Source organism: Dreissena polymorpha, chromosome 14, assembly GCF_020536995.1.
Source record: "Dreissena polymorpha isolate Duluth1 chromosome 14, UMN_Dpol_1.0, whole genome shotgun sequence".
Classification (NCBI taxonomy): Eukaryota; Metazoa; Mollusca; class Bivalvia; order Myida; family Dreissenidae; genus Dreissena; species Dreissena polymorpha.
Genome location: NC_068368.1, coordinates 54,217,890 through 54,243,892, shown reverse-complemented (window position 1 = coordinate 54,243,892; position 26,003 = coordinate 54,217,890). Strand labels below are relative to the sequence as shown.

At 33.2% G+C, this 26,003-nt stretch overlaps 2 protein-coding genes across 7 annotated transcripts in view; both read left to right on the top strand.

Moving 5' to 3' along the window:
* Positions 1–26,003, top strand: part of LOC127858091 (uncharacterized) — a 241,560-nt gene that overhangs the window by 99,096 nt on the left and 116,461 nt on the right. The gene's annotated exons all lie outside the window — the stretch shown is intronic.
* On the top strand, positions 18,787–22,073 carry LOC127858093 (uncharacterized). Its single transcript, XM_052394991.1, has 2 exons — positions 18,787–18,914; positions 19,263–22,073. Exons 1-2 carry the CDS (start codon positions 18,819–18,821, stop codon positions 20,133–20,135), a joined length of 969 nt encoding a protein of 322 aa, XP_052250951.1. The 5' UTR covers positions 18,787–18,818; the 3' UTR covers positions 20,136–22,073.

Below are 26,003 nucleotides of genomic sequence, written 5' to 3'. Positions count from 1 at the left end.
TTGAGAAAAAGCAGGAGCGCGTGAATAACGAGACATATTAGCGAATGTTCATCGTCATCCCGAGCGTGATAAACGTCATGTTATCTGACACCACATATTCTATATAGCAAAGGGTGGTTGCTATTTTATTACTTTATTATATGCCCAAAATAAGGTATATAAGTGCGTACTGAATTACGAACTTCCGTCCGACTGACTAAAATTACGATACATATTTAGTTGCACAGGTGCAATTACAAGGTGCAGAATCAACGGGGGTTTTCAGAGGGTTACACACGGGCTTGACAGAATGTAACCACACCGTTCAGAACTTTACTTTTGCGAATATCTCAAGTTATTGAAAAACATTTGAAAAAATCTTTAGTGCATAAAATGCAGTTTTTTTTCTTGCAGTTTGTGCCTATATCTTAAGGTATAAGAATAACTCCTTGAATACGTATGAAATCGTTGACACGTTCTGCAAAGCAAAACCGTGTAGTACAAATCGAATTTTGAACAAGAACACAGGCTTATTAAATAAAGTTAGTCTGATGTATTTCATATTTCCATAAGCAGGATAAAAGCTGTCTTTTATGCACTAGTTAAAATTCTTAAGAACAATTGTTTAAAAAAGGTTATTTGAAATAAAGCACCACTTACCGTCGTGTTTAAAGCACTTATAGTTGAAAGGGTAAACCCCAGAAAGTCACGAGATCCTGCATCCTGATTAGACTTTGTTAAAAACTTTCTACAGCTATGTCCCGTTTGAACTCAAAATTTATCAACATGAATTAAACATATTTGTGTGTAATATCAACCTGAGAGCCTTCACAAAGGTGTTTGAAAATGCATGAACCTCTGGTCAAAACTAGCCACTCCCGGAGGCAAATGGTTAGTTGAGACTTATGGACTAAACAAAATTTAAACAACATATTCTTTGAAACAACAAGGCTCATGGCTTTGATATTTGTTTTTAACAGATCATGTTAACTTTACAGTCGTAACTTTTCACTCAACGACACTGAAAACTATTCCAACTGCAATTGTTAAATATGTTCTACGCAATATGTCATTGTATTTGACACAGTTTCCTTCAACGTGTGTTTACAGCGTCTCTCTTAAGAAACTAATTGAAAAAGAAGCCAAATTGAAGATTGAATCTGACGTAATCAATAATCAGCTTCAGAAGTTAGCCACTGTCACTGATCCACTCAGTGAAACGGTAAATATGATTTATTTTTAAAGCGAGATTATACGATTTTGTCAAATATTTATTAATTTATATAAAACTTTAAAAAACTTATTAAACACATATTTCAATATAAATTAAAAAACAAGTTAAGAAGAACATGTTTCGAAAAATGCGAAATAAGCCAGATATTTAATTCTGAAAGCGAAAATGTCTGTACAGTCGAATTCGCCAGCATGTAAATCATGCATGCACGATGTGAATCTAAATTTAGTTTAACGGTTCATTTTAAATTCATGCAACGATATCTATTCATACGACACACGAACACTAACTAAAAAGACGAATTCTTCGGTTATTGTAGGAAAATATGTACGAAATATCTTGGTCACAATCGGCTCGGGGCGCTAATTTGTCGAAGTTCGTCTTCAATGTATAATTTGTCTTGCTTATTTTGTGTTATTGAAACATATTTTATCAATATATTTAAGAAAGATTATTTTTCTATCATGGTTTGTTGTCGAATAACCCACAGTAAGGAGTATAGATGCGAAGGAATTAAATCACGAGTGCGAATCATAGAAAAATATTATTTCGATTCCAACACGATTCTGATTGATTTGGTTCAAGCTTTAGGACGTGAACTATATTTTCAATACTCCGCCCTTCTTAGTACAAAGTTCATTATTTAGTGACATCATTGAATTGTACAAACATATGACGTTGTTTTCATTCATAAATATTTTGCAAATGACGTCACTTTCATTGAAAACAAGAATCGTAGAAACTTAATGACGTCACGTTTATTGATGCTACTGAAAAGCTGACATGCTATAAATGTTTTCTGAATTACGCTTCCTAACCATTAACATTCTTTGTAGGTGTGATTATGCTACTTATCACCAAATATACAATTTGTTGTTTCATTACATTTATATACATGCTACATTTATTACATTTCTTTAAGGGCGGGTTTTAGCACGTGCATTTTACTGCAATATTTTCTTTATTTATTCGGAACTATTTTCGAAACATTAAGCTCCGCCCATAAGTTATTGCAGAATAACCCACACTTGATTTCCTTCTTTGTCTATAGAAAACAAGCCGCGTGCCGTGTTAGAATACAATTTAACACATATAAAAAATCGTATAATCTCGCTTTAAGCATAATCTGTGGTAGTCTATATCTTTGAGATTATAACGTTTAATTATGTTTTAATAATGTTTTAAGTAAAAATATAGTTGGCTGTAAACGTTTTGGACAAACACAGGATTATTAATTACACAACAAAGCTCAAAACGAAAATATGTTCCAATTATATACATAACAAAGTCCATAGTATCCCAAATAAACACAGAACAATATCACGGATTTCACTGTACCAATGATATTTATATCCGAAAATAAAATGTTTTGAAGGTCGGACATGAAAATACCCGAGTACCAACCCACGTCTCTTCATTAACAATATAAAAACATTTAAAAAATGTATTTTTTGCGACGATAAATTATTTTTCAAACTCGTGCATCGTTTTGATTCAGAAATCGATTTAAGCACATATTTTTTACAATTTGATAACGAACAGTTTCACACTCACACTGACATCAATACAGTTTGTGTGTGCCCCTTTATATTTAGAAGATTGTCAGCGTCAAAGCGTTTTTACTAAGGTAATTATGTGCACTAGTATGTTTAAGATCACGTAAGAATTGTTGTTCCCTATCATGATTGCGTTTTGACGGGGAAAAAAATCTAAATTGTCCGTTAAACATATTAACTGCGACCCTTTGAAGCCCCGTTAATACTCAAAATCAACGAAAATTTCGTACCATATTTCGTAAAATAAAGTTAAACAATTACAAATGAGTGTTCCTTATCGCAATTGCCGAAATTTCAACGCCAGATGTTGTCTGGTAAAAAAATGTTTGTAGATACAAAATGCTCGTTTTTATTATTGGCTTTTATTATTATTTCCATTTTAATTTCCCGCGACGATATCTATTCATGGTTCCATGTAAATGATGTTAGTGTTCGTGTGTCGTATGAATAGATATATTTGCGGGATATTAAAATGGAACTAATTTGTCACAAATAAATAAAAACGATCATTTTGTATCTACAAAAATCTATGTTATCGTACCACATCTAGCGTTGAAATGGTGGCTATTGCTCTAAGGAACACTGATTGTTTAGGTGTTTATTTTACGAAATACTTAAACGAAATTTTCGTTGCTTTTGAGCGTTATAGAGGCTTTAAACAAGCCGTTGCTCAAGCAGCGGAATTGTTATCTCACTTAAATGCGTTGCAAAGCACCAAGGTCAGTTCGGGGTCAGTAAGAGAATCGTTATATAAACGCTATCGCGTTAAGTAGGTGAACTTGAATTTAGATTTACCAAAAATATATGAAAGATATTCGGCGATTTATATAATCAATAATAGATTTGTATATGTGTTTTCAACAGTTTCATTACTGAATAATGTATTAGAATTATTCCACCATATTGACCAATTTATGAAAGTGATATCATGCGCATTTTTCACTGTTGAATTGAGCTGAAAAAATAACAGGTCAAAAGAGTTAGTTAAAATGTGGTAAATGACCAATTAGCTGCAACGCATCTTGTTACCAATTGTTTATAAAAAAAATATATATTATATTCGATATTTTACATGACTGTACAGTCCTTTAAGCCGGGCGGAACTGTCTTTATATAAGGATCGGAGTTAGTGTTGGTATGATTAGATATGAACGAATCTGCAATAAAACTAAATTTATATTCACATCGTACATGCATGATCAGTTGTCAAACGAAAGTACGGTTGATATTCAAATGCATTAGTTTTCTCTTTCCGGGATATTGTTTTAGTATGTTGATGCATTATTAACAAATATAAGTGTATATCAAGTGAAAACACCAAAAATAAACAACCGATGCGATAGGCAACTATAAACATAGCATATACTGTTAGACGCGCATAATATAGGGATAATACACGTTTTCGAGGGCATGATCATCTGCGGGCGCTCGAAAAATCCGGAACGGATTTTGAGAGCGCCCGCAGATGATCATGTCCGAGAAAATGTGTATTTTCGCTATTATTGCATAAACAAATCACACATACCAAAATAATTTTATATAACAGTGAATTCAATATGTTTTGTTCATTCAAATCGACAAAATAATTGGATTATTTCAATACAGTTAAAGGTTGTGTTTTACATATGCCTCACTCGGTCATCATCCGAAATGACGAGCCTTTACCTTCGGATAGGCAGTTTTCGATTTACAATGTGTTTAAACAGTGGATAAATGCAAAGTTGAAATACAGCCGCGCAAAGTTAGAAATGAGGAATTATTTTGGAATTTACAGCAGGAACGTTGAAGGTACATAAACACTTACATTTACAGCATAGTCTTTTGAAAGTGTTGAGTAAATAACCTTAACTTCATTGACGTTGCCAATAAAATTAAGCTGTTGTCAAGAGAGTGAAGATGGTATAACTTGAAAAGTGGATTAAAATAGTCATTATCCCTGCATGCATGATGAAACTGTGCTTATTCATTTCCCCATTTATGCTTGGAAAGTCGTCGAAGGCTGGAGAAGGGAAGTAACTGCGCGTAGACCAGATTATGGATATGAAAAACACATTGCAGGGCTTGAACGGCACGTGAATCGCATTGTTAATACACGATATCTCCCGTTCAAGCCCTCCTTTTGCCAAGTTTCTGCACCCCGCCAGAGGGCATTTTAGATAGAGTTTATGCAATAATATCACTTTAAGCATGAGTGCAGTGATTAATGCTACTATTTATAGTCCAATTAAAAAATCAATGACCGACAAACCACTAAAACAGGTATGTTCGCATATTTCAAATATGTACGGATGATTCGCGTGTTGTCGGTTGATTGATATATTTTCAGTTCACTTCGATTCTTCTTTGTATTTATGTTATCTATCTAGAGATACATGATCAATAACATAGTATAATATGAAGTAAGACACGAAATCTGGGCAAAATCCCGTAATTGATTTGCTTATTATGCAGCTATGAACTGCGCAAGAAACGAGAAAGTCTATCTTTGAATTCGGATTTTTTTTTTTGAAAACAAAAAGTTCAAATCAAACAATAAATAAACTTGATGACAATGTTTTGGGGAATCATATGTCGGCCAAGATACATAATAAGGTAGATGACTTCTTAATTCCGGCCCTTGAACTTAAATAATGGCAAAAATAAGCTTGTCTATCAAACCCAAACAATTTATATTGGATCATCGTGAAATTTTATGATAATGTGTTCGGGTATACAATCGTGACAGCTTAAATCGGATCATCATGAAACGTGTTGGTATTGATTCTGAGCATACTTTCCTGACCAAGTTTGATAATCATCCAGTTAACTACAATAACTTTGGAGAAATAGGCATAGACTTAACAAAATGGGTTTATCAACAGTTTCTGCTCTGTAACTCAAACATTTAAAGCGAGTATATACGATTTTGTATATGCGTTTAATTATAATAAATTGATAAAATATGTAACAATAACACAAAATAGGCAAGAAAAATTATACATTAAATACCAATTTCATAAAATGCAGCAAAGACAAATTAGCGCCCCGAGTCGATTGTGACGAACATATTTTCCTACAATAACCGAAGCATTCGTCTTTTTATTAGGACCAGAGTTAGTGTTCGTGTGTCCTATGAATAAATATCGTTGCAGAACTTTAAAATGAACCGTCAAACTAAGTTTAGATTCACATCGTACATGAATGATATACATGCTGGCAAATTCGACTGTACAGCCGTTTTCGAATTCAGAATTAAATATCTGGCTTGATTTCGCATTTTCCAACACATGTTGCTCTGAACTTTTATTTTATTTTATATTGAAAGATATATATAATACGTTTTTACACATCTTATATAAATTCATTTATTTGACAAAATCGTATATAATCGCTTTAAAATCGGATCATTGTGAAACTTAGCGATGATGTTTGTGGGCATTTAGTTTTGATCAAAATCGACAAACATACAGATCACATGAACACACTTCTGAATTTCACTTTACTTATTGAAATTGGCAAATTTAAGATGTTGTCCTTTTAACTGAAATTCGTTTTTATCGTATCATCATCAAACTTGCGAACAATGTTTTGGGCTTAAAATCTTTGCCGAAGTAAACAAACATCCAGATCGCCGGAAGTACGTTTGATGTTTTTCCCTTGAATAAGTATATATATTTAAAATTTAAGTAATAATTTATTTACCGATGAAAGTGGTTTTGACACTTATTATTTACTTTTTACTATGAATGCCTCCGTTAGAAGGGTAGAAGGGTGAAACACGTCGGACTGTCTTTACGTCTGTCTGTCCGTCCGGCATTCCGTTTCCGTTCTTTTTTACCTAAACGCCTTCAGATACTTTTCAAATTTTGGTGTGTGAATCTCCCTGCATGACTTACGGATCATTTTTGAGTTTCGTTCCAGTAATTGATTTTTTGCGTAGTAACGAGTGTTTCACTTTTTTTTCTAGAATAACAGTTGTCAAGACGTTTTCCTCAACGCTTGCATATAGTAACCTGAATTTTTGGTGTTGAGTCTGATACATGACTTGCAGATCAAGTGCCAGTTTTGTTTTGGTCAATTTATTTTGACGAATTAACGTGCCTTTGACTAAGAAATTTTCTTTAAAATACAACTGCTCCTGATTTTTGACGATGCTGGAACAGCATCCTCTAAGGTATGATAACCATCAAAAAATTCTTCACAATGGCGACCTATGTAAAAGACCGAGCCAGTCCGATTGAGATAACTCGATTTTTCAAATGAAATACCTCACCCTCGTTGATTTTCATTGATAACATTCTCCTAGCAGAGTTGTCGTTCGTGTTTCAGTCAACAATGGCCGCCCCCATGAAAGTCTCGAGTCAAAACTTTCTAACTGCATAAATTGGCCTGTTTCGCTATTTAGAAGTTGCCATTTCTGATATATGAATTATTTATTCACTAAATCTTCGCTAATGACAACAATGGATGGAATTAGAAGGATATATTCGATGTGAATAGATCACTTTCTACCACAATGGCTTCGCCCATGAGAGACTTGGTAACACTCGTGTCAAAACTTACTAACAGCTTAAATCGGCTTGTTTTGCTATTTAGTAATGCAACAATAAATGGAATTCGAAGGCTATATTCAATGTGAATGTAGAACTTTCTGGATCTTAAGCCTAACAAGGCAAAACTGGCATACTGATGATACTGGTATTTTTAGTCATCAATTTATTATATGAATGTCAGTTCGTGGTCAGTAAGAAAATCGTTATATAAACGATATCGCGTTTACTAAGTGAACTTGAATTTAGATTGACCAAACATATCTAAAAGATATGCGGCGATATAAAAAGTCAATAATAGATTTTTAATGTTTTTCAACACAAATTCATGAACAGTTTTATTAATGAGTAATTTAATAAGAATTATTCCACCAAATAGACCAATATATTAAACATGAACGAGATGACACACGATACTATTTATACTAAAATAAAAAATATATGCCCGGCAAACCAGGTCTGTTTGCTAAACGCGCGTATACATATTTCAGATATGTACGGATGATTCGCGTGTTGCTGGTTAATTGATATGTTTTCATTTCTATTCTTATTTTGTAAATATGGTCTTTATCTAGAGATATATGATTATGAATCTCTAAATATGCGACATAAACCACGGGCAACATCCCGTAATTGGTTTGCTTGTGATGCAGCTAAGAACTGCGCATGAAAAGAAATTCGCAATCATTGATCTCGTTGATATAACTCTCTATATTTCACCAACACCAGCCATAAACAAGGTCGTATATATTGTTTTAAGATATTTCTTTTTATTCACGGCTTAATTATAAAATAATAAAATAATTAACAGGTCAAAAGAGTTAGTTAAGATGTGGTTAATGACCAATTATCTGCAATTCATCTTGCTACCAGTTGTTTATAAATATATATATATATATATATATATATATATATATATATATATATATATATATATATATATATATATATATATTATATTCGATATTTTACATGACTCACACAGTCCTCTAAGTCGATATGATCCGTAAAACAAAATAGTGTCTGTGTGTCGTATGAATAAATTTGCACTAAAACTAGATTAAGATTAACATCGTAAATCGAATCATTTCTGTCGTCAGTTGTCAAAACGCAAGTACGGTTGATATTAAAATGCATTATCTTTCTCTATCTGGGATATTGTTTTAATATGTTGATGCTGCATTAACAAATATAAGTGTATATTAAGTGAAAACACCAAAAATAAACAACGGTTGCGATAGATACCTATAAACTGTAAGATGCCCATAATATAACTTTAACAATCTGTATATGATACTAGAAATCAAATAGTGTTTACTTCAGTAAATTTCGTAAAATAAAATTATGGGCATTTTTCACTGTTGAGTTGAGTTGAAAAGAATTAACAGGTCAAAAAGGTAAGTTAAAATGTGGTTACTGACCAATTATCTGCAACCCATCTTGCTACCAGTTGTTTATAAAAAATATATATTATATTCGATATTTTACTTCTAAGCCGAGCGGAACTGTCTTTTTTATTAGGATCAGAGTATGTGTTCGTGTGTCGTATGAATAGATATCGTTGCGGGAAATTACAATGATCCGTAAAACAAAATTGTGTATTTGTGTCGTATGAACGAATCTGCACTAAAACTAAATTAAGATTCATTTCTGTCTGCAGTTTTCAAACGAAAGTACGGTTTATATTCAAATGCATTATGTTCCTCTTTGATATTGTTTTAGTATGTTGATGCTGCATTAACAAATATAAGTGTATATGAAGTAAAAAAAACACCAAAAATAAACAACGGTTGCGATAGACACCTATAAACATAGCATATACTGTTAGATGCGTCTAATGTCACTTTAACACTTCATGGTTGAAATGATATGTAAGTGCTGTTTAAAATTCATCAAAAATATATTGATATTACTTTTTATTAACACTTATGTATAGAACCAATCGAGACACTTTTATGAAAGAATGTCCCGCGGAGACTTCGACGAAGGAATGTCCAGCGGACACGTTAACTTTGACGAAGGACTTTCCAGAGGAAATTTGATGCATACAAATATCAGGAGTGGTGAGTTGATACTGTTACTAACGGATTAAATCGAAAGGTGGCAGAACAGTAGTCCGCACTTTAAGTTATTCCGATTTGTATTACTTTATCTATTTACGGGTCAAATGACAATTGATATTTATGTCCCCATGTCTATATTAGGGGACATATTGTTTTGCCCTGTTTGTTTGTTGGTTTGTTTGTTTGTGTCAAACTTTAACATTTGCCATTACTTTTGCATTATTGAAGATAGCAACTTGATATTTGGCATGCATGTGTATCTCATGGAGCTGCACATTTTGAGTGGTGAGAGGTCAATGTCATCCTTCAAAGTCAAAGGTCAAATATATGGGGGACATAGTGTTTCACAAACACATCTTGTTTGTAATGTTATATTAAGTACTTGCTTTGTTTTAACATCAATATCATTACTTTTTCAGTACAGAATTCGGACAAACATTATTTAAGTCTCTATAACGCTCAAAATAAGCGAAAATTTCGTTAAGTATTTCGTAAAATAAAGTTAACATCTAAACATGCAGTGTTCCTTATAGCAATAGCCAAATTTTTAACGCTAGATGTGGTATGATTACATAGATTTTTGTATATACAAAACGCTCGTTTTTATTTATTTGTGGCCGCAATAAATTACATGTTAATTTCCTGCGAATATATCTATTCATACGACACACGAACACTAAAATGGTACCATATTAAAACCATAATGAAAACGAGCATTTTGTATCCACAAACATCTATTTTACCAAACCACATCTGGCATTGAAATTTCGGCAATTGCCATCAGGAACAATGATTTTCAATTGTTTAGCATTTTTACGTAACATTACTACTCAAAATCAACGAAAATTAAAGTAACATTACTACTCACAATGAACGAAAATTTTGTACAATATTTCGTAAAATAAAGCTAAACAATTAAATAATAACAGCGCCAAATAATACTAAGCGGTCTTAAATGTTTTCCAGCAACCAGTTATTACCGAGCTGACGCTTTTGAATCGGACAATGATCCTACTGTAAAGAAGATTTCAACGGAATTTCCAAGAGTTGCAAAGGCGTTTTTCAAGAAAGACAGGTTGGATAATGTTATTGTTTTTCCAATCACAATTGCGTAAGCGAGTTTCCAACAAGTAATCAGCTTTCACTATTATATTCTTCTAAACATTTCAGACATTTAATGTTAAAGGGGCCTTTCGCAGATTTTGGCATTTTTTAACTTATTCATTAAATGCTTTATATCGATAAATGTAAACATTGGATCGTAAAAGCTCCAGTAAAAAATCAAGAATAAAATTTAAAAAAGGAAAAGAACATTGCCCGGACCAGGTTTCGAACCAGTGACCCCTGCAGTCCTGCCAGAGTCCTGAAGTAAAAACGCTTTAGCCTACTGAGCTATTCCGCCGTTTACAAATTCATTATGTATTTTATACGTTATATAAGCAATCTTCGTAGTTTCAAAAAATTTAACGACAAAAACAGAACTCTCCAAATTATTCAATCGTTTCGCGTTGCAACGCTTTATAATTTTTAGCTTTTAAAATCGTCAAAAGATGCATATAATGGCTATATTAGACCATGGTAAATGTTCAGTATTACTGTTTCCTCACAAATATCATAACTATAACGAAAATTTGCGAATCTGAAACAACTTTTTTCAATTTTGTCAATTTACCAAAGCGTGAAAAGATCCCTTTAATCCATAACTTAATGAACGTGTTATTTGTGTCTCAATGGGTTTTCACTTTTATTAGTGAACAACGAAATACACAGATGACCGTCTATATGCAGCATTATTACAGCAATTGAATTGTGCAATATATCATGTATTTAATATGTTACAAATAAAAATCATTCCGTGATTTGTTCCAGTGCGCTAATTAGTAATTTCTTGTGGAATTAAAATAATATTGCGTTTATTATGATCCATACTTGTTTTTAAATTTCTTTGTATCGATGTCGGCCTTAATCGCATGGTTTATTCGTGTGTATATTCGGCATTCGGCAAATATCGGTTTATTTTTGTTGTACTCAAATATTGTCGTTTATTATTTTCAATTTTATAGGTATACTAAGTGTTGTGTTGATCGCTTGTTGTTGATCGCTTGCAAAGTGGAACAAATATATAGGCATATGAAATATGAAAAAGAGCCAAACGTTTTAGTAAATGATCTCTTATTCCTTAACATTAAACTGTATACAGGTCTCATAATAGTAGTTATTTCTTCTTGAACATGCATTATCACATGACATGTATTGTTTGCGGAAGGATGTCTATATACGGAAAACATATTTACTTTTTTATTTTATCAATTTACGTCTATAGGATCAGCTTCAAGCAATAAAACGAGTAAGAAACAAATAAAAATATGCCATATATTTCGTTGTTTCCTTTATAATGTGCGAACATTATTTTTCCATTATACAAAATATAGATCTATAGAGTATAGATTATAATAATCATTTTTCACATAAACAACATATATTTACACATTTGTGATTTTGGCATACACTTTCAACAATTAATACAATCATAAAATATTATTAGTTAACTGCTTTGTCTTATTTTCATGTAAAATTCAAAACGCAATGTATTCACTGCGGGGAATCGCGTGATCACAAAAGTACATCGTACGCACAAAATGGCGGAAAAAGCTCTCACTTAATGAAGAAAATCAAGGTATTCTCATATTTTATAATATCTAAATTAAGGTAGCGCACCTCTAATGGGCACATATCCAAATATAATCTAAGTAATTATTTTCTTAATCAGCATCATTTCACTGAACTACATGCAAATTTGTAGGTAGGCTTTCCATGCTTTTTAAAAAAATATACCGATTTTTTCAAAACCGACCCCACGCTCGGCTTTTGTCCAGTTTATTTTCACCCCTGGGGTATATAAAAGTTCCATAATTCATTCAAATTTCCAAATATGGGCATGCAGTTGGTGTGTACAGATGCTGTAAAGGTGTTTAAAGTTTAAACAAGATGAAATAAGTATTATTTTACAGACATTTATTTTTTACAAATTTTTATCTATGGAAGAGCGCCATGAAATGTAAGTGATTTCAGCCAAGTAAAAATTGGGTCGGTTAAAAACAAAGTGTCATAAAATTCAAAATAGTATCATTTAAGTCATATTTTAAACTTAGTTTTTATAGAAACACTATATACAGCAAAAATACCAAGAAATAGACTGATTTACCGTATACTTTTTGAAATAAAAATAAAAATGCAACATGCATGGTTCGTATTTTCAACAGTAAATCACCCAATTTCGCCATAACGTTGTTTTAATTTTAATAATTGAAGAATGTGCATAAAAATTGCAACATATTTAACAATAAATATAGCTTATATGCCATATTAAATCAAATTACGTTAGAAAATAAATAAAACGCGTCGCAAAAAAGTATACGTCGTCGAACCTGCGCGGGAATATCCCAAAAGATGTCTAGTCTATCGCCTTAACCACTAGGCTACGGTACCTAATAGTAGGCTCTTCAACCTTCAAAGAAATCGCGGGAAATCATTAGCGGTGCGCTACCTTAAGGATAACTATGCGCAAAGTAACCGCTCAGTCTCCTTATGTACTCTGGTAATTGTCATTTTTCTTAGATTTCTGTAGTTTTCTCAAACATTCAGACACAATAAACAATGACAATTGTAAATCGTCCGAACATACTTTATTTTGACGCATTTGCTATTCAAGATGACAAACACACAAATAAATACAACAGTTTTATATCTGCCCCCCCCCCCCCCCCATCAAAATGGGCACATGTACGGTAGGAAGTTATTTTATCAGTTATTTAGCTGCAATAAAATATTTTACTTCCTGCATGTGGCAACTTCTGACCCCAGTCAAGATTAAATAACACATACATGTATTTGAGGACCTCTATATGATGTTGCATATAAAATATAACACTATGTCATAATGGCTTCTTTATTAACATTAAACTTTATTTCATGACATAACATTAAAATAATTTATATTTGGCATAAAATAGCACAAAGCATTCTTAAAGCATTCGAAGAGTCTATAACAATTCATAAAATTGGTATTAAAAGGAGGTGGTAGAATCTGATAAGAGTTAATATTTGAGATGTAGATATACAACTATTTCATATCTTAGATACATTAGTACAAACTATTTTACGAATATGTATCTCGTTCAATTGGCTGCTTGTGTTGTAGTATTCTCATAGTATTCTCTGTTCGCTTTTCGTTTTGACTGATCCATTGTAAATGTTTAGAAAAAATCTTATTCAGTAGCGTCATGAATTCCACGGCATAGTTTTCACAAGATGGCTGCTGCTCAAAAAGAGCCCTTGCAGAAATGCTTTTCTTTGCTCGCTTTTTGGGTGGAGATACTTTATACAATGGTGAACGAAATGGTGTTTTAATGGGCGTTAGCACAGGTGTAATTTGTTGCAGACAAACTTCAGTGTGACATGCAGTTGACGAAATGCATTTTGGTGTAACTAATCGTATTGTTTGCGATGTTTTCAAGCGCTTCTCTTCAAGCGATGAAGCGATAGACTTGACTTTTGGCGCATTCTGAAATAACAAAACAGCTATATATAACATACATCTAATTATACCAATTTATTTTATGACATCAATATTTTATCTTCACAAAAATAGTTATATATTGATTACCACATATATGTAAGTCAGACTAGCATTTACATTTAATATTATATACTACATATATTATTGAAGCTTGGCAAAATCACCGCAAGCGCAGAGCTGCCACTGTTTCGAGCCGAGAATTATATTTTTAATAAGTTCTCACACGCGCCAAGTATGTAAAAAGAAATGTCACATGCGCCAAGTATGTAAATAGAAATGTTAAGTTCAGTTTAGTTTTACTGCAAACTACATTTTTTAAATATAAATATGTGAAAAGCCAAGTATCTTTCGTCCAAATGACATACCTCCTATTACATTATTTTCATGCTTTTATATATAAAAATAACAACCTTTTTCGAGCGTGACTTGTATTTACTTTTATTTATTTAATTTACTAAAATTAAACACTATGTAAACATGTAAAAATAATACAGGATTTTGTGTTTTCTGATCATAGAACGGAACGTCATTTGGACAAATCGCTTGGCTGATCACAGATGTATTACAATTTTATTATGATAAACATCTCATTAAAAGTAAAAACAGAAGCAGTTCAAATGATGTACTCAAAACCGTTCAGATGATGTACTCAAATAAAAAACGTTCAGACGATGTACTATTTTCCAAAATTTCTCGCCGCAGATCTAAAAAAGCTTAAACAACGTGGAAAACCTTGTACGAAATATTCTAAGCATGTTAGAAAGCAAACACTGTTGTATTTATTTGTTTGTTTGTCATCTTGAACAGCAAACGCGTCAAACTAAACGACGTTCAGACAATGTTCAATTTTCATTGTTTATTGTGTCTGTATGTTTGAGAAAACTATAGAAATCTAAGAAAAACGACAATTACCAGAGTACATAAGGAGACTAAGCGGATACTTTGCGCATAGTTATCATTAATTTATATATTATAAAATATGAGAATACCTTGATTTTCGTCATTAAGCGAGAGCTTTTTCCGCCATTGTGTGCGTACGATGTACTTTTGTGATCACGTGATTCCCCGCAGTGGTATTGACCACCACTGTAAAACAATTGTAAGACTAATATTTCACATCTTCATTGTATTGTATACATGCATTTGCTTATTGCACGAGTCAACACCTTGATCAACCCTTTAAACATATATAAATATACTACGTGTAAGAAATAAGTCAACGGTTCAAACTGCACGTTTATGATTTATTCTTAGGCTTTATTTCTAATACATTTTTAAAATAATGATCATTATTATTAAAATGCATGCATATTTGTAAAAACATAATTTAAAATAAACAACGATGTTCGTCTGTATGTGTAACTGTGCGGCTCCTGGTCACCCGACATTCATACAAGTGACTCCATTTTACAAGCAAATTGATAAAACTGACGTTAAGAATTGCTAGAATTTCCAATTTTTTATTCAAGAGCATAGAGCTGTTAAAAACTTATCAATTGGATGAATACCTTAATATAAATACCCTCAATAAAAATTCAAGCCCGGATAAATACGCGGACTTGCACTTGCCTTTTACATCTTACCGACGACATCAAGTTCCATATAGAAAACGGTCAAATAGTTGAAATAATCCTAATTGATCTTCTGAAAGAATTCGACACGGTTTACGATTCCATTCGTTCAATTAAAATAACAGCCATAAGTCTGATAAATTTCTACTTGAGGCGGTTTCGTATTATTTTTTGTAATAATCCGATTTGTAACTACCAGTTAAGGCGACACCAAATAAACCTATTTTAGATTTTAATTGAACTTAAAACCTAGCTCACATTCAGATTATCAATAGTTTTTGAAATTAGAGTGGGTTACAGAGTAAAACAAGTAACTCACGGGTTTTTTTTATAACTTATGGTTAAGGCAGGTGCTTCCTTGGATGATACAGTATACTTTATGTTCAAAATGTTTAAGTATCACTCCTTAAACTCTATGAACATTTTTGTTATACCTACATCCTGATATATGTAACTAGTTAAATAAGTCATACGTGTTTGTGTTGCACTGCCTCACGTATCAATAGTGGGCAAGACGAATGGACAAACGTGGTAGAAGCTATCTTCAAAGTTGCAGTTTATTTAATATGCTCCCAACGAATCCTGTGCATGATGTTGAGATAATTATACCTCCGCACCCTCCACACACGAATCAGTCGGTCGGTTTGATTTTCAGGCTGCACATGTGTACTTTTGTTGCAAACTAGTCTATCATTTTTCTGCAGATCAACATAAAACTCTATGTGTCTGTTTTTATGTTATACTTAGTAAGTGAGCAGAACGTTATTTTCGTGATATTCTGCGCAGAGTGTGGTGCCATTGACCGTAGGCGAATCCGGGTTTCTTCCATAATTGCTATTGCGAACTCTGTAAAATAGTCTTTCTATTTGTGTAGAAGAGCAAAACGCTCGTATCGTGCATTTAGCGACATTCTTAAAGCGAGATTATACGATTTTGTCAAATATTTAATCATTTATATAACATGTGTAAAAAACTTATTAAACATATATTTAAATATAAATTAAAATAGAAGTTAAAAAGAACATGTGTCGAAAAATGCAAAATAATCCAGATATTGAATTCTGAAATCGAAAAAGGTTGTACAATCGAATTCGCCAGCATGTATATCATGTACGATATGAATCTAAATTTAGTTTTACGGTTAATTTAAAATTCCTGCAACGATATCTATTCAGACGACACACGAACACTAACCCTGATCCTAATAAAAAGACGAATGCTTCGGTTATTGTAGGAAAATATGTACGAAATATCTTCGTCACAATCGGCTCGGGGCGCTAATTTGACTCTGCTGCATTTTATGAAATTCGTCATCAATGTATAATTTGTCTTGCTAATTTTGTGTTATTGTAACATATTTTATCAATATATTACAAGTTAACAAATGTTAAAAATCGTATAATCTCGCTTTAAACTTAGGCAAATTTTGGTTATTTATATCAATTAGTACAAACAGTTTTCTATGCATCCAAATGAAAATGTATAGGAGTGTTCTAACATGTCGAAGTGTTAGCCCTTATTTTTGTTAATGTCATACGGTTCGTTGAAAAAGTTGTGTGCACTTATTTATAAAATAAACGTGTACCTGATTGAAGGGTATACATGTAATCTTTTAGTTATTTCTATAAGGTTGCATAATCCCTCTATTTTTATTTTATCATAATGATGTAAAATTTTATACATTTCAATATCATGCACTATTATATCATGGGAACCAAAATGGACGTAAGGATTTACTTTCAATTCTTTTCTGTGTGTGGTATCCTTAACGTATTATGTTATATATGTTATCTATGTTTGATACATTTTGTTTGGAAGTAAAGTTCTAGCTATCTTTCCATGTTTTCAGAAAATCGGAATATAACAAAATTGAGCAAACTGTAGAGAGGGCTACCGGAGGTAGGTATTGATACCCACGCGTACATTTGTAACAAACAGTTTCCGAATCTAAAGAAAGAATATGCAACACAAAATCATACTATCTTTGCAAATGTGTCATGGGACTGTATGGCATTGTGAATACCGGTGGTAAGCGCTCAAGAAAAAAAACACATTACTGTTGATAATACACTTGAACAAACCTACACATTATATTGGAATGGCGCGTGTCCTTACACAAATGTTGTGACATTAATATAGTAAAACACATAAATCACATTGCTGTGCGTTGCTTAAGCATACATAATACTCTCTAAGTGTTAGCATACGCAAATCACCGTTGCATTATATTATCAAGTCTAAATTCGCAGAAGAGTACCATGCTGTATTTCGATGTCTACAAATAGTGAATGTTTTTCAGAGGAGAACCTTGGACACAGACCATCAGATGATATAGAAATAATAGCCCAGGAATGTGAAATAAGCTTATTTCCAATTTTCAATGAAAGCTTGTCGACAACGACAGGCATAATGAGGATTTCTAAACAGGACCTGAAAGACTATGAAGATTTGCTGGATTTATCATTTACCCAAAATGATCTCATTCTATTCAGAACAAGGAGTTTGAATTTGCCGTTCGATTTTGTTCGTAATACAAAATTATATACCACCACGTCAATGTATGATGTAGCACAAGAACTAAAGCAGACAAACAAAATTGGTTTGATTGTTGTAGATAGTTCACAAAAGAACATTGTTGTTGAAGCTTTGAAAACAACTGGCGCCCGCAACGTTGGTGTCCTATTACTCGGCGGAAGTGACGAAACTCCAGTTCTTCCATACGTTTATTTTAGCTTCACGCAGTCCAATTCGATCATTAATGATGCTGACCGCTTGTTGGAACGTTGTGCCTTTGGTGTACTAAAACAAGTTTATTTGGAAATGAAGTTGCACTTTTCAAGCTCTATCAGTGCATTGAAGACAGGTAAACATTCCGTATGGGGTTGTATGCACACTTTGTTATTCATAATCTAGATTCACAACACCTGTTTAAAAATAGTTTTATTTCCCTAGTTTAAGAGGTTGCCTTTGCATTTGTCGGTCAGTTACCGATGATCGGCATGGTTGGATTTTCGTGAAGCATTTACACGACTTTCAGCTGAGTTAAACACAAGTTTAAATATGTAACATATTTATCATAAATATGGTATTCTGGTGAATATTTTATGCATTAAATATTTAATAGTTAATTTCTTTTGTAGTGTACTCGTCTTTTGGATTGTTTAGTAACATAGGAATTTATGAGAGCCGGAAGAGTAATATTGGTATCCTAAGGCACAACTGAATGTGGTTTTGACATAATGCAGACGTTGTGAAAATATATTTTATTTCAGAAAAAGAGAAACAGTGCCTGCAAATCATTTATGATATGATAAGCGCATCGTTTAAGCGAAGCGGGGTCCCAAAAGAAGAATTGCCTAGCATTCCAGATGAAATATTTGACTATTCGACGAATTTCGACACGGTATTGACCAAGATTGCTAACAAACAGTATTTATTTAATTAATATTTGGTCAAAGTTTTGTATTATAGATACCCTCAAGAAGGCGTAGAAACGTTTGGCCTTTACAATATATTTTTGTTTAACATAGCCTTTTTTGGTGTTGTCAATATTGTCTTCGTAATGCCCAAACATAACATAGTCTGTGAATGCTTTGCGATATGAACGGCCGCTACTGTAACAGTTTTATTTTCATTTAGTAAACTTATTCTTGATATAAATGAAAAAAAATTAGAGCCATTGTACCTCACATTGGTGTTATATATTCCTTAAGATTTATACTATATTCATATGATACTATATTTGTTGAAGGCTCTAGAAGTTATTCTCAAGATCCCTACCGTTATTGGATGCAAGAAATGTCGCGGAATACTTCAGATTTACATCCACTCATATGCTGATTCGTCTGCCGAAGATCATATAAGAAGCATGCTTGCGAAATATGAGATCGACAAGATTCATTTTTATCGAAGAATAACGAAACAACTGTGTTGTTCTGGCTCTTCGTTATTTGGAGGTCAAGGAACTCTTGGGGGGTTTGTTTTAAAACACAAATCACCAACCGTCTCAGTGAGAGATCAAGCACTGGTACCCGTCGTAGTACCGGCTGTCTCAAACGATACTTTAGCAGCTCTTGTTTCAAGACATGTAGTCCACACAAATCAAACTCTACTTGTTGACGGTATGCAGCAACCAATTGGCCATATTGCTCAGATTAGGTCTGATGAAGACATAGACATTTTGCCAGTAGATGTTGATGATGCTTGTAGAGATATGTGCGACACAGCGTTCAGGACAAAGCATTGTGTGCGAATGAGTGATACCAAATTATGGAAAAAAGAAAATATACAGGATTTAAGTGGAGCACCAGTGCACATTTGGGGCTCAAAATCAAAACCTGGCCTAGGCACTCTTTATGGTCCTAACTTTAGAGATCGTAATGGTCTGAATGTCATTGTTCGAGACATCCCTTACGAGGCACCTTTCGCACAAGAGGGGGACAGCGGCGCTATGATTTGCTACTATGATGCACGTTACGGCGGGATGCTATACGCTATTGCAATGGTTGTTAAAATAATGCGTGATATCGACGGTTCCAACCAAGAATACGTAGCTCAGATTGTGGACGATGCTCTTCAAAAACTTTCCATATGGAATGAATGCGAGTATGAGTTCGTTGGATAGAGTAAAGGGTGCCGATACTACCAATGCCGGAATATGTCAAACACATTTTTTACCGTTGCAAGGTGAAACATTTCTGAAATAATAGCTCGAAATAACAATTTAAATGCAATATTGATCAGGATGGTTCGAGCAAGTACGAATGTTTGATATTATCTTGTTCTGTAATAGCATGTGTACTACTTATGAAACTGTACCAGGAAGTTAGTTATTTTTAAGTGTCTTTTGAATAATTAAATTTAAATGAAATTTTACCAAATGACATTAAAATTTGAATTTCGATTCTGAGCGTGTATAGATGTGTATTAGTGTATTTTATAGTGTTGTTTTGTTTTAAACGATGATTCAGGTTGTTGATTTTTCTTTCTGCTAATCTCACACTAATGATATTCGAAATAGTGTACCTGTCATATATGCATATTTCGAGTTCATGCTGTATTTGTGTATGTTGATAAAGTTGACATGAAAGCAGTGCTTAACGTCTCAACGGATTAGATTTATTTAAACTTACCCAAACTGTTTTTACTTTCTTTGTTGTTTAAAGTTATAACTTGAATCGTTCGTCTACAATAACATTCAAATGTGTGCAACTGCGAACTTGTATAATTATAACATCAAATTATTATTTTTTTTCTTGAAACAGTGTCAATTTTATTATGACTATGTTTTATCAGATGTACGGTTTGTTATATGTGCGTAAACTTACCACATTAGTTAATGACGATGTATGAAGTTGTAAGTGGGCATTTCCTTTTATTTTAGTGGGTAATAGACTTTTAAACCTCTCGAATTTAATTTTGTTTTTCATTCTTGACTTTATAAGTTGTTTTGCAAATATTCTCCTAAGAACTAAATCAACAAAATACGCGAGCTCCGTTTTACTTTGCACAAATAAAAAAACCAATATCTGACCGATTGTTATTTTTTAAACTACTTCTAAAATTAATTTAACGAATGGTTAAGTGATATATCGAAACGAAATAATTCTTTAAACTCACCGTTTAGTGTTTTAATTGTTTTGTTTGATTTTAATTTGACATATAACCTATATATTTGAATACACATATTTTCTATGCTCGCTTTTTCACACGTATTAATTGTTTGTTGTTTCGTGTAATTTTGCTTTATTTATCAACATGTTTATTTCCTGTATCATGCGTTATATCATAGTTATCATATAGTTATTATTTATATTCTATGGTATGCTGTTCTTATGTCTATGCGCACGTTTTTGACAATACAGATCTAAAGGATCTGTAGAATTGTAGAATTTTAACTCGCATCAACAGTGCGCAATATTCATAATGAAACTGACAATACATGGCATATTAACAAATCGAACTAGCTTAACAAAGGAGTAATTTTATTACATCAGAGTAAGTTAAAATGTGTGTACAGACTAATTGTCCACATTATCAGTTTTAATATCTCAATTGAAAGTGAGATATGTTTAATGCATTAAGTGTTAACTTTATTTTTACTTTTATAACATTTGTATTAATAACGTACTCAAAACAGGATTATAAGCCTTCGATTAAGGTATCTTCTTGTCATCTTTTGACAATTCATTACAATGTGTGTGTTAATATCATCAGATTGTTCACGCTCTTGTCGTATTTTCTTCTTTTTGAATATCTTGGTGGTAAATGTTAAAACGATAATGCTAAGTTCTGTTTGTAATAGACTACCGTTTAAAAAAGTGTAGTTATGTTCATTGTTTCTTTTCACTTTGCGCTTCATGGATAATTTGTCTGTTCCATGATTACGTTTAAATAATCAATATCGCATGTACGCAACCAACATAGAGTTAAGTCCCTATATTTTCATTATTTTAAGATTATTTCATACCATAAATATATGTTTGTTTGGTCAACTTTGCATTGTATTAATCATTTAAAATAATAATTATACGAAGCAATTCTCTCATTGAAACTGCAATGTACCGCCCCATTCAACCGAATTTCTCAAAATATAATGCATAGAGAATACTAGGTTAGCGTTGAATACAGAGAAGTTTATGTTGCGAGGCTTAGAACGCGGGGAGCGCGAGCCTTGGCGAGCGCTTTCGGTGTTCGAGCCGAGCAACATAAACTTCTCTGTATTCAACGCTAATCCTAGTATTCTATTCACAGACAGCAGTATCATAAATTTGCCCCCCCCCCGGACCCTACCCCCCCCCCCGAGCTTACCCCAGGGGTTCCAGATTGTTAAATGTACACCTATTGTGTATGGTTTGACTTTTCAACAACACATATTGACAAAAATACACAGTCTGAAAAAATAACCCATGTATAGGTATTATTTATACTCAAGGTATGAAACGTACACAAGGTATGAAACGTACTGTATGTCTATTGCTGAAAGATTGCGGAACACTGAACGTGACCTTTTTCACCGAAAACACACATGTTCCCATGCAGTTGCCGACAAAATGCAACTGGATTCGTTAAAAGAAAGTAAAAGCAACGTGATTACACAACTAACCGATCTCCTGCTCGGCTAATAACTTTAATATTCAATTAAATTTGACTTTCTCGCTATATGTCACTCGGTGTTTCATCTACACATGTACACCATTTTAATTTTATTACGCGTCATCTGGTTGGTTGTTCTGATTGTGTTGGCCAATGATATGGCGTTTAAGAACCGAGCATTCGATCGACAAAATATGACAGCAAAACACAGACATGTAGCGAGAAAGTCGCATTTAATTCAATATTAAAGTTATTAGCCGAGCAGGAGATCGATTAGTAGTGTAATCTCGTTGCTTTTACTGTCTTTTAACGAAACCAGTTGCATTTTGTCGGCAACTGCATGGGAACATGTGTGTTTTCGATGAAAAAGGTCACGTCCAGTGTTCCACAATCTTTCAGCAATAGGCATATAATGCGTTTCATACCTTGTGTATATATAATACCTATACGAGGGTTATTTTTTCAAACTATGTTTTTTGTCAATATTCGGTGTTGAAAAGTCAAACCATACACAAAAGGTATACATTTAACAATCTGTAACCCCTGGGGTAAACTCGGGGGGGGGGGGGGGTAGGGTCCCGTGGGGGGGGGGGGGGGGGGGGCAAATTTATGATACTGCTGCCTGTGATTCTATTTATCCCATTTGATTTATTTTCAACGTGACATTTAACTAACCTTAACCTAACAATTAGTTTAATTCATTCTTAAAAATCGCTTAAAATCTAACGAATGTAACCATGCGTAGTGATATAAATGTATTTGTTCTGGTACGCAAAATAGTCTTTAAAAAATTCACACACAAACTGTAAAACTAGTAAAAATATCACCATATGCCTCGATTCAATTTTACGCAGCATGCGAATTGTAACACATTACGACCGCGAAAAGAAGATTTTACTTTACTATAATTCATTTTATTTTCGAAAGAAAATGATCAAAATCCAATCTGGCGGCGATTGCTCCTGACAAAATGATGTCGTTGTCAACATAGATTCTACATGTACAATATCGACAAGTAAACTGACAATTGCAGCGACTGACACTTAATTTGACTTAACATGCAGGGCAATACGTTTTCCGACTTTGGACGACGAATTTAAGGACGCGCAGAACGTGTTTTTTTATATGGGTATGCCGTTTGTGATCCAATGCATCAATGGCCCCCATGTTAAAATCATTACCCCGAGAACAGGGAACGACAAAAGTACAAACAAAAACCAAAACACGTCCGAACTAGTATCTTACCTTTAATTATCCTTTAAAATCCATCTAATAATCCATTTAACTCAATAATTGGCGATTTTGCATCTAGGGTCTTTAATAATTATTTTAGCATAGTTGCATCCCTTATGCCATCCAATCACTATTTTCAAATGAATTCGTTAAACTTTCTTATTCGTCACACGCTACGTCATGTACACTATGAACATTACTGCTGTTAAAATGAACCGGAGCAGTTTATCATATAATAGCCGTTGGGAAACTCGGATGCATTTGCAGATTTCTGCATACAAACATAATTATGTTTAAACTTGCACAATGGTATTTGTCTATGATAAATGCCCTTATTGTGTACAAGAAAATAATTTTATATATAAATACACAAAGAATGGAAAACATTCCATTACGCAACAGATAAATCAGTAGATAATACCCGTGTACAAAATGGGACGTTCCGAATTCCAGTGTGGTGCTATTTTTACCATCTTATACTTTACACAGCTCTATGCTTAACGTGAATTAAATCGGAAAGCAAATATAACAGATTATATATGAATTGTGAGATATTTGCATGGCTTGTTGTACATTCTTAAATGTCAAAAGTATATGCATGGATTATAAACAATGCACATTACACGAAATAAGGAACATGTGATTAATTGACAATTCAAATACCGTATGTCGATATACAGTACATGTACATGTGAAATAAGTCGCGTTTATAATAAATCGTCATTTTTGGGGGGAAAATGACGCAATAAGTGTCATTTTATGACGCCATCAATCAGCTATTTATACGAATGGCAAAAAATTATGTCATATGACTAGATTTAAAGGCTGAAGGTCGTATAATTTTGAAGCTAAAGTTTTCTCGACTTTATTAATTATGAAAAATCATTCAGTGGTTAAGTAAAAAGTAGTCCGTGCACGTGCCCTGTGCACGTGACAGGTATATCCCACAGTGTTGAATACAAGAGGCCGCTTTATCAACAATTTACGACTAGTTTTAACTTACGATTTACATAAATTACGATGGTTCAGTGAAATAGCGTTTCATCAAGCAAATCGTAAATTCAGCTTACATAAATTTCATACATAAATATACGACCGGGTAAGGGCAACCGTAAATAAACGTAAACAAACGTGATGGCGGTCGTTTTCCTCGTCGACGATGACAGAAGTCGCAAAATACCGATTCCAATGCTGTTTAGAGAGAGAATTTTTCTCGAAAACCTATGAGATGAGGACATTGTTTCGAGATATCGTTAACGAAGTGGCGGGGTAGAGCGTTTGGTGGTTTTGATTGTGGAAGAAATAGCACAAAAATAAAAAGTAATTAAAAAAAACGAGCGTGGCACCCGTTATGCAGTGCTCTTGTTAAAACTCTTTAATATGAGCCTCACTCTGTGAAAAGGGGGTTTAATGCATGTGCGTAAAGTGTCGTCCCAGATAAGCCTGTGCGGTCCGCTCAGGCAAATCAAGGGCGACACTTTTTGCTTTTATTGTACGTTTAAAGGAAGACTCGTTGTGACAAAAATCCAGTTGAGGAGGAAAGCGTCGTCGCTCATTAGCCTGTACGGAATGCACAGGATAATCTGGGATGACACTTGACGCACATGCATTAAACCACCTTTTCACAGTGCGTGGCCCATAAACATTATGTGTATCCTCGTTTTATGAAAGCTATTGTTTCCGATCAATAACTCGTCAAAGAATTGACCGATTGGCTTGATACTGACCAATTTTATTGGCCTTGGTATGATGCTCTGTTTAAGTTTTTAGCTACTGTTAAGACTGTTATGTACCGTTAAAACTATAATGTACCAGTGGATTTTTTTTTGTATTTTTATAGACATGTTTAGCTTAATAGTGTGTATGTTTTTTGATAACAGTTGCATTAACACTTGTATTCAATAAATAAAACAGAAGAACATTCACATTTATTTAGAGTTATTTCTTATGTTTTTATTTTTATTTATTATAAATTGTCAGATAATAATAACACCATGCCCAGTTGGTATATTGTACTTCTTTAATTATTTAGGAAGTACAATATACCGACATGGTGTTATAATTCATATCACAATTTATAATAAATATAAATTTTGTGAAATAACAAGTTAACAAGCAAGTTTGTTGAATTGATATCCCCTGCCAACTAAATTGTGTTTATGGA

What these genes read in the sequence shown, in the direction of transcription:
- LOC127858093 (XM_052394991.1), top strand. Translation starts at nt 18,819, where the DNA reads ATGATAAGCGCATCGTTTAAGCGAAGCGGGGTCCCAAAAGAAGAATTG. An exon ending in ATTCGACGAATTTCGACACG is followed by an intron (nt 18,915 to 19,262) that starts GTATTGACCAAG and finishes TATTTGTTGAAG; the next exon opens with GCTCTAGAAGTTATTCTCAA.